We start from the raw sequence: 18,289 nt of genomic DNA, 5'->3' as shown, positions 1-18,289 counted from the left end.
TAGAGGCAATCCTGACAAAACGGCGTTTCTCAGCATCAAAAAATTCTTATCTTCACGACACTTTCGTGTATTCGAAGTGCAGAACGATGCACACTCTAACAGCTAATATTATATATTCTATATCTTCTATATATATATATACTATATCTTTTTTGCATTTGTCTTTCAAGTATTCACAGAAGAGATGGGTTTTAAGTCGATTTTTTAAGGTTGTGAGAGATGTGGAGTTGTAAAGGAGAATGAGCGGGAAAGCATTTTACTGCACTTAAGAAAAGACAATACAAGGCGCCGGTCGTTTGCTGAACCCAGGGTTCTTGATGGGGTGTAGGAGGGTGCATATCCAGTGAAAGTCCTGTAGGCAACCATCAGTGACTTGAATCCGATATGGGCTTCCATCGGTAGCCAGTGGAGAGAGATGAAAGGGGTGTCACATGAGCCCTTTTGGGCTGTTGGAAGATGAGGCGTGCGGTTCCAACTTCGAGATTACCAGGGCCTGGACAAGGAGTTGTGCCACATGCTCAGTGAGATAGTGTCTAACCTTTCGAATGTTGAATAAGGCATATCGGTAGGATCGCTTTGTCTTTGCAATATGATCATTGAAGGACAGCTGTTCATCAAATATGACTCAGAGGTTCCTGGCTGATTCGGAGTGAGTGATTGTGGAATTGCCAAGTTGGATGGTGAGATCGTGTTGCACAGTGGGGTGTGCCGAAAACACGAGTCGTTCTGTCTCGGCCAAGTTCAGCTGGAGGTGGTGCTTTTTCATCCAAGCTCAGATGTCATCTAGGCAGGCTGTTATGCGAGCTGCTACAGTGGTATAGTCTGGGTGAAATGAGATGTAGATCTGGGTGTCGTGAGCATAACAGTGATACAAGAAGCCATGTGCCCGTATGATGTGTCCCAAGGATGTCATGTAGATGGAAAAAAAAAGCAGCGTTCCAAGCATCAATCTCTGAGGGACCCCAGTGGTCATGTGGTGAGCTAAGGTTTCTTTAATTCAACAAATATAAAGTTAAGAAGTTCGTAAGTTGTAAGGTCTCAAAGGCACTTTATAATGATATTGACTAGGGTCATACGCAGGATTATAGAAATACCAAAGTCCATAAACTGAGTTTGTCTCGATTTACATATGTGCATTTTGAAAGGTTTGGAGTGCAATTAGCAATAGCTAAAGCCTCTTTTCATATTTATGAGTAATGACAGTAAACACATGGTCAATGGACATTTTTATACCAGTACTACCAGATTGAAATACAACCATCTTTCATAAAGGAGCATTTGGGTTTGGAATAACATAAAGGTAAGAGTGAAGAGTGAATTTCAATTATTTTGTGAATTATCCCTTTCACTTTTTGTGTAGTTACAGACATAGACATCATATACTACAGTGTTTACTATAGTATATAAATTTACTACAACGGTACTACAATGTTCTATAGCAAAAACAACAGCACACCACGGTATTTTTCATCTGTGTTCAGGTTATCTAGACTTTTATTTTGATGTTTCAGATTGTATTTGACCATAGCTTTACTCAAATAGTAAATTGCTTGTGAAAAAAACTCTCAGAGCAACTGTGGAGATTAATTTAATTTCTTCATGTCCTCATACAGCACAGATGCAGACAAATCCACAAGTGTCACTCGTGTAGCATGTTAAACTGTGCAGCTCTTCACTTAGACATGCAGCGAGATGAAATTAAAATAACAGGTTTCCAAGAGTCAGCATAGAGCAGCCAGAAAACTAGAAAAAATACTGGTTGTGTCATGATTCTGCCCTCTCTTGTCTTGAATTTCTAGTCTAGTGGCAGAATCGTGACAGAGCCACGTGTGTGGAGAGAAACGTGTGTGTGCGCCCTAAACTTGCCTTGCCCATTGCTTACCCTCCCCGTGTTTGTTAAGACGTCTCGTTTTCCATACTAAGTTATTTTTGCCTTGTGGGAAGTGTTTGCTTTCAGTTTTGGTATTTAGTTTTGTCAGTGTTTTCCCCCATCGTGGGTACTTTGTATTTTATATCAAAGTCTTGTTAACCCCTTCACCGCTGCCAGCACTTGGGATTAATTAATAGCCATTAATTAACTTCACACACAAACAAGCACAACAACAAACACAATTCACACAAACACGCAGCTCTGTGTTTTTATTCTTATTTAGGCTTTATAAGTAGTATTTTGACTTTTTCATAGCACTGTACAGCTCTGCTCTGTGTATGCATGTTAGACACATATTGTAAATTGTCCTTGCTCTGTCTGTGCAATAAGGGCGTCCTTGTATGAGCCTATTTTTCTATGTACCTCAGCAAGTTAGTGCTCCGATAATATTCAGGTGTGACCCATTTCAAGAGCTGCCTAAATCATGATTTACAATCGGAGTATGAGTAAAGCTCGCATACATTCCGTACAATGCTTAAGCGTTAGCAATTTTAATTTCAAACGTCAGTGATTGAATCTCAAAGCGCAAGTGCCTTGCCCCCCAGGTGAATGGGAAGTTTTGATTGGTTTTGCCCATCGACAATAAGACCTGCCAGTTACTGCCTGAAGTGCAGGGCTGCACAGCAGTAGTTTTGAAAAGTGCCAATCAAACACCAGCTTGCAGTGTTGCTCCATTGGCACCTCCGTCTATGTTTTACTTTTTACTTAAGGGGAAAAATTAATTAAGGAAAGTTGAATATTTTATTTCATTGTACCATACATTTTTATTCTCAAGAAAGTTGAAAAATGCTCTCAAGTACTGTAACGAAAGTATTTGTAATTAGTTACTTTCCCCCTCTGATTTATATCAAGCCAAAATTACATTCTTAATTTTTTTGTAACTTTTTTAGAAAGTCAAGAATAATGAGGTATAAATGTCTCTTTGTCTACCCTTATAGGTTCGGAGGGGTCGACACACAGATCAGAGTGAAACAAAATATGTAGAATTACTAGTGGTCAATGATTACGAACTGGTAAGATCTGATATATATTTTTTCAATCCTATAATAGTTTATTCAATGATGTGTTTATTACTTTTCTTGTTTATGTTGTTTCTCTTTCAAGTTTGTGCAGATGAGAAGATCTGCTCCTCAGACAAGGAACTTTGCCAAAGCTGTAGTAAACATGGCTGACGCTGTGCGTCCTGTGATGTTAACAATTTTGATAGATAACAACAGACTTGTAATTTAATGCCTAAGCATATGTATAAGAACAATGTGTAATTGTCCATGTACTTTTCAGATCTATAAGGAGCAGCTTAACACCCGAATAGTGCTTGTTGCTATGGAGACATGGTCAACTCAGAATATGGTTTCTGTTGGTGATGACCCTCTGGTAACCCTACGGGATTTCATGAAATACAGGAAGGAGAATATCAAAGAGAATATTGACGTAGCTCACCTACTCTCGTACGTTATACTTCTACTTACATACAATTAAATGACACACACTTTAGGTTCAATCATTGTATTTAAACCAGTTGTGGATGAGGTGACATGCCAAAACCTTAACTCAGTACGTGGTTAAAGCAGTCCTGAACTTTTTGAGTTCCTCTCAAACTCTGCAATGTCGCATATGAGTAGACAGACATTTTCAGATGTTCAATTGGGTTCAAGTCCAAAACCTGGCTAGGACATTCAAGGACATTGACAGAGTTTCTGAGTGATTCTTGCATTGTTTTAGCTGTGTGCTTAGGATCAATGTACTGTTAGGGAATTAACCTCTTTTGCTGTTGCGCTTTCCTTCTTCCCTGACTAGTTTCCCAGGTCCTGCTGCTGAAAAACACCCACTCAGCATGATGCTGTTAACACCAAACTTTACTGTTGGGATGCTATTGTGCAGGCGATGAAAAAAAAGTGACAGGGTACTCCTGAACACAAACTCAGCAGTGGCAAAAAATAATCGGTAAATCCTTAGACCTCGAAAAAGGCAGTGGGCGAAGAGGAGAAATGGCTGAGTCCATGTCGGCACTCATGAATAATCCCGACTGTCCGAAAATGGGAAAAAATGCAGAAGAGTCGCACAAAATACCTAGTACATCCCAGACACGGGAGAACATTCAATACATCGCCGCAAGGAAGGAAAGGAAAAGGGTAGATAAAATAGCGACGTGGTGAAAACAAAACAGGTGTGTGTGAACCAATCAGCCTCGTGAGTAGCTTAAGAGGAATCCAGGGGAGAGAGAGCTAAAACATACAAAAACAAATGGGAGACGCACATGGGAAGTGAAAAGAACAAAACAAATCAACAAGCATGACAGAACCCCCTCCCCTAGGATGCCTCATGGCATCAGACAAGCTACTCGCGAGGCCGGAGGAATTGATCAATGAGGGAGCAGTCGAACATGTCGGGCTACACCTTGATGAGTCTTGGGGCGGAGGGGCAGAGGCTGAAGGGGAGAATGGACTATGGGTTTAACCTTAGAAGTCCTCTCCTTGTCCTCTGCGCCTCTACTCGGACAGAACACAGAGCTCTCCGCTTTGTCTGTGTTCAGGGACAGCAGGGAGCTGTCTCCAAACAGAGACTGGCGCACTGTATCGTGGACTCCATCACTTGGCTTACCGATCTCAGGCCCCTCCCCACTGTAGTGATGCTCACTCCACTGTGGTGTAGCCTTCTTGGACCGGGTCTTGAGTGAGACTGACACTGGGCCTGAGGCTGGGCATACGCTTGCGAAGCGCCTTCTCCCCTCTTCAGGCGAATAAGCACACTATTCCAGCCTCCCTATTTCCTCCACTGGACGAAGTATAGGCATTTCATCCATCACGAAGCACTTCAGGGTTACGAGCCCGGCAAAGCAGCTCGTACTCAAGCCCAGTATATGTGAGTTTCCCTCATGAGGTGAACCCTTGTTTCTGGGCTGTGGATTTTTGGCAACGTGTGGACTCCACAGCTTCTGTGCACCCCTGGTTTGGGCCCCGCACTAATACGCCCATGAGTTCTCCCCACTGGTGAGGCTGTGTAGGTATTCCACACATTATCTCCCTTTGGTAGATGTGGTCTCCGTAGCGCCCCCCCCTCTGTAGCACCTGAGGTGCTTCTTGCGGTGTCAGCGGCCTACTCGCCTCTAGAGTAGCAAGGCCACCGCCTGTACGGCCGGTAGTAATAACCTCTCGTCACACGAATTGATGTCTTAATACACGACTGGATGGTTACGATTCGCGAGGATGCTCGTTTGTGACTTGCCTAGGCGGGTCTGTGTCGTTCCACTGGAAACCGTGACACGTGAAAACGCACCATGGCGTTTTCAATAGGAACCCCATTCTGTCAGTCTCGACACAGCATCGAGAGACCGACAGAAAAGGAACGTCTTGGTTACAAGTAACTTCGATTCCCTGATGGAGGGAACAAGACGTTGTGTCCATCACGCCACATGCACTGCGCCGGCCCTCTGCAGCCAATGAGAGTTTCTCTCAGTTTCCTCAGCCCAAAAAGGTGAATGAATGGGCATCCCATTCGCCAAGTTCATTGGCCTTTTCAAAAGTATAATCAGAGATGATAGGTTCTGTCAATCCCCCATTCTGTCAGTCTCGACACAACGTCTCATTTCCTCCACCAGGCAACTGAGGTTACATACGAAAAAGCCCAAAAGCTGAAATTCTAAGCTTCACATAGATACCAAACTTGAGTGGGTAAAGAGCGGGCAGCGAGCAAAGTTTTTTGGCGTGTTCCATCCATTTTTGTCTGCGAATTTGCTCTATCCATCACAAAAGGTTTTTATTTTTACAGAAGGAAAATAACAGAATATGGAACATGATATTTACTTAATATCGTAATGATTTTTGGCATAAAAGAAAAAACTATATTGTTGTTTTTGTTGTACCTATGACTGATTTTGTCCGGGGTCACGTGTGGACTATATGCAATACTTCTGAAACTGCAGTGCAACATTTATGATAATCATGATAAACAAAATCAATATAAATAACACAACTGCTTTGGTATTTTCACCTACAGGGGGCATACATTTCAAAGCAGTCACAGTGGAACTGCCTACATTGAAGGGATTTGCTCACTGACACGAGGAGGAGGAATCAATGAGGTAAGAATTTCAGCACTTTTTGAGATTGTTTCAAAAGTCTTGTATTTTTTACGTTATTAAAATGAAAACATTGTTAGACTTTGCTACGCTAGGTGGCGGCATGCAGCTTGAAGTTGAAAGTCCACCACCCAGGTAGAAGGGGGTAAATTTTAATGTTTTCAAAAATAAAACTGCTGAATCTTCTGACAAATGAATACTGTCCTTAATTCTGTGACTATGGTATTATGGGCTTGTCATGTGATTATGTGATGTGATTGGCTGATGTGCTAAGCTTTCATATTAGGGGGATGTAATTGATCGCCAACAGCTATTTTACTCCTGTAAGATATGTGGCCCTGATGGACAAGTTAAGTAGTTGCTGATGGATAAGTTTTCTATTGTTTCAGTAATAGAAGACCGTTGCTGCCTCCCAATTTGCACACTATCTATCCTAAATAGTGTTCAAAAATAGAATAGTATATAAAAAAATTGTATGTCCTTAATCGTAGTATGTTGAAAAGAGAATGCTAAAGATTCCCTGATGGTCTACTACTTCCGGTTGAAATTAGCCAAGTGGAAAGGATTTGAGAAAGCTGCAGCGTGAAAGTCAAGGCTGTATATAAAGTTTTTTTTATTATTTTAGGATGTTTTGGTCACAACAAAATTCACATAGTGATTTAACGTTTCATTAAAAATCTTCATAATTTAAAAATCAAGTAAAATATTACACAAGAACAGTAAAATAAAAAATTGTATATAAACAATAGTGCATAAAGCTACCATGAATAGGAGAAAGCTGCCATGAATGGGGATGTAAGCCATCCAGGCAAACAAACGTACGTAGGCAGGCAACATTCAATCAAAGATAATACTGTAGGGTCAAAAACAGGCAAGCAATTCAAATAAATACACACTAGGTGAAAAAAGTGCACTTCCATAATGTTCTTGCGCACTATTTTTGTACTTAATATTTAAAAAAATTATGCTTTAGTAGTTCTGAAGATAATATTAAAGAGACCTTGGATGCACTGTGAACTCACGTTGGAAACTAACACGGACGTCAGGAATATACAGGTGCTGGTCATATAATTAGAATACCATCAAAAAGTTTATTTATTTCACTCAAAAAGTAAAACTTGTATATTATATTCATTCTTTACACACAGACTGATATATATCTTGCGATAATAGTGTGCAAGAACACATGTTTTACTGTCTGAGTGAAGCGGATTTATACTTGTTTGTGTATGTATACTGTTTGGTCTGTGCTGCCAAACTTAAAACCTATCCAGCACCATTTCTATGTGCAAAAAAAGTTAACTTACAGTCTTTACAATAATAATAATTTCTCCTTGCCTTTGTTTTAAAGCAGTCACGGAGATTAGGCCTATTACCGAATTCAGGCGGCCAAAGCGGACACTAGTTAAAATGCTAAGAAGCAAACTAAATCAGAAAGAATTATATTAATTATATTATATTATAATTAAAATTAAATATAATTTTCTATCTTTTGACAAGTAACCTTTGGACTCGGACTAGTGAATGACAAATTTACTACAAATTTACTTTGCTTAATGTCAAGCCCTGCACTAGTTCCTCTGTTAGAGATGTGAGGCCAGCCAGCTGCTGTTGATGAGTCGTAAACAAAGAGTGTCTGTTGAAAGGGTACCTTTATCCCTTTCAGGAAAGGAGGAGATTGCAATATGCTTTTCCATTCCAAAGCTGTTGACATCAAAGGGCTGACTCACCCTTCCTGGTGATAAGGCAAAATTGTGTTGATCAATGAAAATGTCCTCTCCTTCCCAGTTTGATACTGCAATTCAATTAAAGTTTATTTATATAGCACTTCGTACAACGTGCATTGTTTCAAAGCAGCTATACATGAAGAAAAACTGAAAACACAGAAAAGGTAGAGGTGGACTATGCCATAAAGTTGGAGTCCTGGATTGCATTGTTGAGTGCTCTTTACTACAACCCTAACTGCGTACCGGATTGAGTATCTGAGTATTTAAACTTAATATCTTGTAAATTACAAAATACTGTAACTCAGTGGTTAGAGTATTGCGCTAGCAACACCAAGGTCTTGGGTTCTATCCAAGGGATTGCATACACTCAGAAAGAAATGTGTAGTATAATGTCATTCGCTGCACCTGTGTTCGTTGTCCATAACATAGACATGCCCATGCCATAACCCAACCGCATCCATGGGCCACTCGATCCAGAACGTTGACATCAGCAAACCCACACAACGCCATACACGCTGTCTGCCATCTGCCCTGTACAGTGAAAATCGGTATTACTTCCGTGAAGAGAACCCCTCTCCAAAGTGCCAGACGCCATAGAATGTGAGCATTTGCCCAGTCAAGTCAGTTAGAAAGATGAACTGCAGTCAGGTCGAGACCCCAATGAGGACAAAAGCATGCAGATGAGCTTCCATGAGATGGAGATCAGTGGCATTGTGCTGTGTGATAAAACTGCACATTTTAGAGTGACCTTTTGTTGTGGCCAGCCTATGGTACACCTGTGCAATAAAAACAAAAGTGTTCCGTTTATAATTTTGTTAAGTGTAATAACAAGAGAAGCCTTGACTTACTGCACTTAATGGTAACGTGGTTGGAGAGGTGCTAATGTGCATGATAGGAAAATGTATTAAAAGAAAAAAAATCACATGAAAAACATAAAACATGAAAAAATTGTTGAACAAGCATCTTGTCTTGACACTGTACAGAATGATCAGCATATCATCCCCATAGAGGTCCATTAGCCATAAGCACCATTCTTGCCATTCTTAATGATCACAATATGTCTGGAACATTTTTTAAGGATAACATTTTTTTATGTTGAATGTAAACCCAAAAATTAAAATTCATAATTTACTCACCCTCAGATTGTTCCAAGCCTATATACATTTATTTGTTCTGCTAAACACAAAGGAAGATATTTGGAAGAATGTAAGGATCCGAGCAGATCTCACCCCCATTTACTGTCATAGTAGGGAAAATAAATACCTTGGGAGTCAATGGGGACGAGATCTGCTCGATTACTGACATTCTTCCAAATGTGTTTAGCAGAACAAAGAAGTATATACGGGTTTGGAACAAACTGAGGATGAGTAAATCATAACAGAATTTATTTTTTTGGGTGAACCGTCCCTTTAAGTTGCTCTAAAGTATTCTGTAATATTAATGGTAATGATGTTAATGGTTTTTACTTTTGCAAAGGAGCTTAATGACTACTAACTAATCTTTCTGTTTTTGTCAGTATGGAAATGTTGGGTCCATGGCCATCACGTTGTGCCAGAGTTTAGGACAGAACCTTGGAATGATGTGGAATAAGGAGCATGCCATGGCAGGTTAACATCTTTTCACTCTTTAAACTTACTGCTATGCTATTATCTATCTACTAATAAATAAATGTAACCTTTGTGCATCAATTAAAAAAGTTACATAGAGTGGGATTTCAAACTGTAGACCACATCCATACCAACACAATATAACTGCATATTGTATTCAGTTGGTCTGCAGCGCTCTATAGTACAGAAGAAGCAAATATATATTTATAATAGAAAGTATTTTACTAAGAATCTATGAATGTATGCTTAAATTGTGCTGAGAGTGAACAGGTTTTAGTGAGGACATGTTTGTCTTTGAGACAGATTGAAACAGATTTTAAAAGGAATATGAGGATAAAATATGATTCTATAAATGGTAAAAAAATACACGATATTGAAATGCTATATTCTGTATGCTTTAACACAGTCAAAATTATAACAAAAACGAGAAAGTCAAAGATGTCCATAAGGGCGCACATGGGTTAAATACAAAATTATACTGATATTATTGTACTTATTGTACTTATTGATTAAGATGTTTATATTCAATGTTCGTGTGTGTGTGTGTGTGTGTGTGTGTGTGTGTGTGTGTGTGTGTGTGTGTGTGTGTGTGTGTGTGTGTGTGTGTGTGTGTGTGTGTGTGTGTGTGTGTGTGTGTGTGTGTGTGTGTGTGTGTGTGTGTGTGTGTGTGTGTGTGTGTGTGTGTGTGTGTGTGTGTGTGTGTGTGTGTGTGTGTGTGTGTGTGTGTGTGTGTGTGTGTGTGTGTGTGTGTGTGTGTGTGTGTGTGTGTGTGTGTGTGTGTGTGTGTGTGTGTGTGTGTGTGTGTGTGTGTGTGTGTGTGTGTGTGTGTGTGTGTGTGTGTGTGTGTGTGTGTGTGTGTGTGTGTGTGTGTGTGTGTGTGTGTGTGTGTGTGTGTGTGTGTGTGTGTGTGTGTGTGTGTGTGTGTGTGTGTGTGTGTGTGTGTGTGTGTGTGTGTGTGTGTGTGTGTGTGTGTGTGTGTGTGTGTGTGTGTGTGTGTGTGTGTGTGTGTGTGTGTGTGTGTGTGTGTGTGTGTGTGTGTGTGTGTGTGTGTGTGTGTGTGTGTGTGTGTGTGTGTGTGTGTGTGTGTGTGTGTGTGTGTGTGTGTGTGTGTGTGTGTGTGTGTGTGTGTGTGTGTGTGTGTGTGTGTGTGTGTGTGTGTGTGTGTGTGTGTGTGTGTGTGTGTGTGTGTGTGTGTGTGTGTGTGTGTGTGAGACAGGTGCCTGCAAGTGTTCGGATCCATGGCTGGGTTGTATCATGGAAGATACAGGGTGAGTCAAGTGCAAGTTGTGGGTTTCTGTTTTCAGAAAGAAATAAGATGTTTCTTTAATATTACTGTAAGTTGCTTTATATACAGGCATCAGCAGAATGTATGCTGAAATCTACTCTACATTATGTTGCTCTCTCACTCTCACTTGTTTTTGCATGTAGGTTACTGAACTTTGTTAACTGCATTGTGTGCCTGACAGATACTATCTACCCAGAAAGTTTTCACGATGCAGTGTAGAAGAGTACATCAAATTCCTTCAGCAGGGAGGAGGGAGCTGCCTCTTCAATAAACCCAACAAGGTTTGTCTGGAGTGGTCTGTAATATTTTAAAGAGTTTTAAACAAACCTGTATTTTGCTCATTGACAAGGTCATAAAATCATGTTTGGACTAATTTTGGACTCTTATATTTACATGATTCATACCTGACAACATTAAGTTACCAAAATCTGTGAGACCTGCAAGCGGATGTTGGGGTAGGGCCTCTCTCAAGTTCTTACATCCGCGGGATGCTGTCCTTCTCATTCCGCTGCTATTCATCTTCCTCTTTACAGCTAATGTCACCTGCTTTCCCAGAGGCAAACATATCAAATACGCTCACTGTGAATTTTTAATAGGAAATAATTTAAACGGAATGACAGCAGGATAGAATACTAAAATTATGCAAATCCTGGGAAAAACGTGAGGGTTGACGGGAACGATGTGATTAAAAGAAAATATATATAGCTATAATCTCTCACTTATGTGTAGGCTGTATAAAGCGCACGACAAAGGAGTTGAATAAAAAACATGTTGTGGCGAGGGGGGCGTGGTTTAGCGAGGTCTGCGGCAGGAGAGAGAGCCAGGAGACGAGCGGTGAGTAAATGGAGCATGTGCAAACTATCAACACCTGTATCCAATTCCAGTAAGGCCGCGGAGACCAATAAAAGGAGCAGGCCGACAGACGGGTGTTGAGAGAGCCGCGGACTGAGCACGAGAACCGAGCTGGCGTGCTACATGTGCGGAGACTGTGCGTGGTGTGCTGGAGAATTCGCCACCCGGTTATTTTCTGTTGACCACCAAGAGTGTGTTGCTTTTTGTTTCATTAAATAAAACCCCGTTGTCGGACTCGCAACCCTCGTCCTCTTCCTCATTTCAGACGTGAACCCCACTACACATGTATTTTGTAAAGAATCCAGGAACACAACAAATAAGATTCAGATGAAACTGGGGTGATCATGGGGTTTAAATACATGAGTAACATAATCAAAGGAAATAGAAAGGTGTGGAGCAATTACTAACTGAGGGAAAAATTGAGGCAGGAGAACAGAAACACGGAAAACCAAACAAAATCCTAAACGTGACACAAGTGGTTCAAGCAGGTTTAAAGAAATGTGGAACAGGGCCTAAACTGGACAATTTTACAGAGCATATCCTGTGAATATACGCTATAGCCAATACTCTTTGAACTGACCCGTTAATAACAACATCCTCATGTCTGCCCTAATAGCTATGGGTGTCTCAGGAACAACACTCCAGTGATTCGAGTCATAACTTTCAGGTAGGTCCTTAAGGATATCCTTTGAAGGGTGAGGTCTCTGAGCCTCAAAATCACACTACTGGGGTACCCCAGGGCTCAGTCCTTGGACCACTTTTTTTTGTACCCCAGGGTTCGGTCCTTGGACCACTACCCTTTTCTATATCGCATCCCTACGATTGGTCCTTCGGAAACATGACTTCCCTTTCTGTCGGTCTCTCGACGTTGCTGAGTAACGTTGCTTATGCTGAGTGATCTTCGATTCTTGCCACTGGATCTACAATGCAGAGCAGTGGAACCAATCCTGGCATTTGTGATTCCACTGGGCGTTTCAGTAGCTGGTCAGAGTTGTCTTCGAAGAGCATATTTCTAAAAGAGCAAATTCTCCTGCAGCGTGCACATGTCACTAGGCATGTCTCGACACCATTTGCTTCCTCCCTGACAGCGGCTAACAAGCCAGCAGCGAGCGGCGGTGGTGTTATGGGAGTCCCGGTGGAGGTAATTGCAGCAGAATTACCTTGTGTCCACAGATGTGCCACCTGGCGGCACTCTCCACACGATTGTGCGTTCAGCAGCGAAGACTTAAGGCAGGTAAGTCAGCAGACCTGCTCGTCCCCCCAGGGCCCTGACCCACCACAGAACTTCCTCCCCACATGGGCAATGAAGCAGATCTCCTCGCTAGTTCCTCCGTCACGATGTCTGAGGGCCTGTTCACAGATCCCCAGCACGTCACGTTGCCTAGTGAGAACGATCCGTCTTGGCCACGCGATCCGGTTTGCCGGCATTGCATGAGTCTGACACCAGGATTGGTTTGTGGTTATTAACCTGAAGGATGCGTACTTCGTGCCTCGGCAGACCGTTTCTTCGATTTTGCCCTCAAGCGTCGAGTATTCCAGTACAGTCTCCTCCCCCTCGGTCTGGCCCTGCCTCCCAGTGCTTTCATGAAGGTCACGGAGGCTGCCCTCACTCCCCCCGGGAGTGCGTATGCTAACTATCTTGACGACTGACCTATCTTGGCTCACTCGTGGGATCTGTGGCCTATGCACAGGGACCTTGTGCCTGGCACCTCGACCATTTGGGCCTACAGGTCAAACAAGAGCATGCTCTCCCTTGTCGGAGCACCTCTTTTCCCGGGATGGAACTAGACTCTGTTTCCATGCAGCATGTCTCAGGGAACTGTGCCCAGTCGATGCTGTGCTATCTGGCCCTCGTCAGATAGCAGCCAGCGGTCGCCCTGAAACACCAAGAGGATCCTGGGGCATATGGCGTCCCCGTTGGCAGCCATACCGCTCAGGATGATGCAAATGAGACCGCTTCAGCATTGGCTTCAGAGTCGGATTCCCTGGAGAGCACACCGGCACAAGGTGTTCCCAACACGTCTGTCTGCCGGCGAACCCTAGCCCCTCCGACAGACATGTCCCACTCCGGGCTGGAGTCCCGTTAGAGCAGGTGGTGAGGCGTACTGTGGTATGGCAGACGGCTAAGCAGGAAGTGTCGGGGGCTGGAAAGGCCCCCATCTGCAGTGGCAATCCAATTGCCTGGAGTTTCTGACAGCTTGCCTTGCGATGTTAAGGACCCTGCTGCTCTTTTGGCGCAAACACATGCTGCAGACTGCATGGCTGTCCTATCATATATCAACTGTCAGATGGCGTTTGTTCATGGCAGATGTCGCAACTCGCCCGACGCCTCCTCCCCTCTGGAGTCAGCAGTGGGTGGTGTCCCTGCGGCAAATCATATACCGGACGATCTCGATCAGACAGCCGACGTGCTCTCTTGACAGGTCGCTTTGTGGAAGTTGCCGACTCCATTCCCCGTGGTCCAGCTCATTGGGAGCAGTTCGGTCAGGCACAAGTCGTCCTATTCGCCCCCCTGCACACCTCCCATTACCCGCCTGGGTACTCCCTGACCGAGACCTCCTTGGTATGGATGCCTTTGCGCACAGCTGGGAGAGGTACTGTGCAGAGCCAGGGACGGGGAGCATCTAAGTCTGCTAGTTGCGCCCGATTGGCCCAACCAGTTGTCACTCTCGGAGCACACGCTCTGACGGCCACTCCCCCCTGGCCGAGAAGGGCACCCGAGACCAGAACTCTGGAACCCCCATGTCTGAACCCTGGACGGGACGAGGAGATCCCCGCTACCCTTAACATGGTCCCTGTTCGAGCCTCTGGAGAACCTGATCTTTCGCCTCTACTTGGACCGAACACAGAGCTCTCGCTCTGAGCAGCTCTTTGTCTGTGTCAGGGGACAGCAGGGGGTTATCTCCAAACAGAGACCGGCGGACTGGATCGTGGCGCCATCCCTTGGTTTACCAATCTCAGGCCCCTGCCCACTGTAGTGAGCGCCGGGATGCAGCCTCCTCGTAGGCACTGGCTCAGAGAAGTGGTCACACAGTTGATGTCTTTCTACACCACTGGATGGTTACGATTCGCAAGGAGGCTCATTCGTGACTCGCCTAGGCCGGTCAGTGTCGTTCCGCTGGAAATCATTGTTCGCTTCTCCTAGCGAACAATGTCTTATGGTGCCATCCCAAGGCACAAAACCACTTTCAGGCAGCTTTTATGGAACTGTTCCACGATGGTGGAATGATGATAAGAACGGTGCCATATTTAACCATCTTTAAGAATCTAAAAAAGAAACATCTCTTTCGTCAACATCTGACACAATAACAAAGACTCATCTTTGTAACCTTCTTCTGAACAAAAAATAAATAAAATCCACATTTTGTGCTAAGGTTTTCTGGATCTTGTTTCGATTCAGGTATGCAAGTGCTTGCTTAAGTTCCCTTTTCGCACCAATGAAATTCGTCCGATTGTCGACACTTGCCCTCTTTTGCATATAAATCTGCGCAATGCACTGATTGAAGTCCGTGTCAAAAAGCATACGCAACCTCTAAATAGACTGCTCTGGTGGCAATACATGTAAAAATCACTCCATATCATTCCACATGGCTGCAGCCTCTTTTCACCTTGATAGTACTGAAGTAATCCACTCCGACATTGGTCAACAGAGGTTGATCCACTGTTAATCATTCTAGAAGTAGGTCTGCCAATTTCTGTTAACCCAATCTTCTGTTTTGTTGCTTGCAAGTGAAACAACTGGAAAAACTTTTTCTGGCGGCAACATTTGCATGTGTAATCCAATATTTCTTTTCAACATAGAGAGAATATAGTTTCATCCACTATGAATTGGCTCGCATTGGCTCTCGTGTGTCTTATGACTGGTTTCGTCATTATGTTAGCTTAAGTTATGCAACAGCATTGTCTGTCCCACTCCGCTTGCATCACATGCTGACCTTGTGTAAATGAAATATGAATGTGTTCATTCCTGGAGCACGATTGTCTTTGATTTAAACCTACCGTGCTCACACAACAATACCGTACTGCTTTAGAAAACTCGGAATGCAACACAAGCTGTTTATAATGCTTTCATAATGTTTTTGGTCAGTGTTTGCAATAAATACCCATGGCTGACTTGATTTTGCTTGTTGCTTGTTTTAATTGGTTGGAAAGTGGGTAGGTTTAGGTTTGGGGTAGGGGTGGGGTTAGGCGCTCTAACTTTGTGCACGTGTCTGCCTCTAAAATTTTAATAAACCCGAATCAGATGTGAAAAAATGTGCCTCCGGTGGACTTTCCACCCAAAAGGTGCAGCGATTTGTACCTGGAGCTACGTATTTTGGGTTTTTCAGAAATGTAGGCAGATGAACATATTTCCAATGAGCCTGGATTGGTTCAGTCAGTGGAGGAAGGAGGATTGACAGTGGGATATGATTACGCAACATAATTTTTGTGCAACTACTTGCCTGTCAGTTGAGTTTGTGACAAAAATGTTGCAGTCTTTGCATATTGTTTATTACTGGATAATATAATTCAAAAAAATAGAAGTTTAATTTGTTTCATGAAGTAGAAGTTGGTTTTAAAATGTCTAGATTTTGCATTTTGTTTTTAAGTTGAATAAAATTCTATTTTGTATTTATTTGAGGATTTAATATAATATCTATGTGTATATATATATATATATATATATATATACATGTATGTGTGTAACGCCTACGTTCCACCCCTCTGCTGCCACTGCATTCACTTCCAATTTGGTGACTATATAGTCTGAGCCTGCTTGGGACCTCTTTTCTAAGTATTGCCAGTATATCTGCCTTACCAAGCATATTCCTATATTCTCTGCCTGTTTATGCGTGTATGATTCTGCCTGGATATCTGTTCATTGATTAATTGGTCTACCCCTTTGTTTTGGTTTCATGGTTCCACTGATATTTCTGGATTTGACCCATTGCCTGCCTACTCATGGTTGCCTTTGGATTTACCCCGTGTTTGTTGGAGAAAACACAGTGGACCAACACCAGCAGATGACATGGCACCCCAGACCATCACTGACTGTGGAAACTTTACACTGGACATCAAGCAACGTGGATTGTGTGCCTCTCCTCTCTTCCTGCAGACTCTGGGACCCTGGTTTCCAAAGGAAATGCAAAATTTACTTTCATCAGAGAACAGCAGTCTGGTCCTTTTTGTCTTTAGCCCAGGCGAGACGCTTCTGACGCTGTCTGTTGTTCAAGAGTAGCTTGACACAAGGAATGCAACAGCTGAAACCCATGTCTTGCATACGTCTGTGTGTAGTGGTTCTTGAAGCACTGACTCCAGCTGCAGTCCACTCTTTGTGAATCCCCCCCTTACATTTTTGAATGGGTTTTGTTTCACAATCCTCTCCAGGGTGCATTTATCCCTATTGCTTGTACACTTTTTTTCTACCTCATATTTTCCTTCCCTTCGCCTCTTTACACAGAGCTCTTTGAACAGCCAGCCTCTTTTGCAATGACCTTTTGTGTCTTGCCCTCCTTGTGCAATGAGTCAATGGTCGTCTTTTGGACAACTGTCAAGTCAGCAGTCTTCCCCATGATTGTGTAGCCTACAGAACTAGACTGAGAGACCATTTAAAGGCCTTTGCAGGTGTTTTGAGTTAATTAGTTGATTTAGAGTGTGGCACCATGTGTCTTCAATATTTAACCTTTTCACAATATTCAAATTTTCTGAGATACTGAATTCACGTTTTGAATGGAATTAGTGAAATAAATCAACTTTTGATTTAACTGATGATCTTCTAATTATATGACCAACACCTGTATATATATATATATATATATATATTAACTGTATATAAACAGGTTAATCTCTCTTATAAAAGTGTGTGTTGCCTCTGCCATAATAAACTTAAATTTCCTTGATTTGTGAAGGCCCATAATTATGAGAATTCATACAAATAAAAACGTCTCGGTTACGTATGTAACCTCTGTTCCCTGATGGAGGGAACAAGACGTTGTGTCGAAGCCGACAGATGGGGTTCGCCCTTGAGAACCAATCATCTCTGACTATTTTGAAAAGGCCAATGAAATTGGCGAATGAAATTTGCATGCCGGGCTCCGCCCCCGGATATCCGGGTATAAAAGGGGAGCCGGCGTGCTCATTCATTCACCTTTTGTGCTGAGGAGCCTGAGAGCATCTCGTGACTGCTGCAGCGGACGGCTATTGTCGTGGCAAGAAGGACACAACGTCTTGTTCCCTCCATCAGGGAACAGAGGTTACATACGTAACCGAGACGTTCCCTTTCTGTCGGTCTCTCGACGTTGTGTCGAAGCCGACAGATGGGGTTCCTATTGAAAACGCCACGGCACTAGCCGCGTCACAATCTCTAGCGAAGCGACGTTGACCGGCCTGGGCGAGCCACACGTGAGCGCTATCGCGAAATTTGTAACCTTCCAGTGGGCAGGCAGGGGCTCCCAGAGCTTTTGGCAAAGATGAGTAGCCCCTGCCCTCTGCCAACTCAGACAGCCCCATTGGCGAGGGCCATCCAGTCGTAGGGCTACTGGGTAAGCGCTGTTCCTTCAATGAGGACGTGCGCTACGGAGACCACTTCCCACCCTAGGGGGGAATACAGTGGAGACACCAACATGGTCTCACCAAATAGGGGAGAACTCATGGGAGGTATGTGCGGAATGCCGCAAGGTGGATGTCCACCTGGGGGAGGCCATGGGTTGCCACGCGGGGAACCATCTCATGACGACATCTCAGACGGAACCACCCTAGTGGGGGGTTACTACGTGTGGGGCACTAGGTCCGGTTAGAGCTATATGTAATAACTCAGCTTGATACCCGGCC

The 18,289-nt window shown here is 43.3% G+C and overlaps 1 protein-coding gene across 2 annotated transcripts in view; it reads left to right on the top strand.

Annotated features, from left to right (window-relative positions):
* adam11 (ADAM metallopeptidase domain 11) overlaps positions 1 to 18,289 on the top strand; it is an 89,478-nt gene that overhangs the window by 33,566 nt on the left and 37,623 nt on the right. For both annotated transcript variants that reach the window (XM_079477138.1, XM_079477139.1), the window contains 7 exons: positions 2,869 to 2,943; positions 3,035 to 3,106; positions 3,212 to 3,378; positions 5,927 to 6,011; positions 9,252 to 9,342; positions 10,559 to 10,610; positions 10,809 to 10,908. In XM_079477138.1, the coding sequence (XP_079333264.1) occupies positions 2,869 to 2,943; positions 3,035 to 3,106; positions 3,212 to 3,378; positions 5,927 to 6,011; positions 9,252 to 9,342; positions 10,559 to 10,610; positions 10,809 to 10,908 (642 nt within the window). The remainder of the gene's footprint in view (positions 1 to 2,868; positions 2,944 to 3,034; positions 3,107 to 3,211; positions 3,379 to 5,926; positions 6,012 to 9,251; positions 9,343 to 10,558; positions 10,611 to 10,808; positions 10,909 to 18,289) is intronic.

The sequence above is a fragment of the Barbatula barbatula genome (assembly GCF_947034865.1).
Source record: "Barbatula barbatula genome assembly, chromosome: 16".
Taxonomy (NCBI): Eukaryota; Metazoa; Chordata; class Actinopteri; order Cypriniformes; family Nemacheilidae; genus Barbatula; species Barbatula barbatula.
This window is presented reverse-complemented; position numbering and strand designations above follow the sequence as displayed.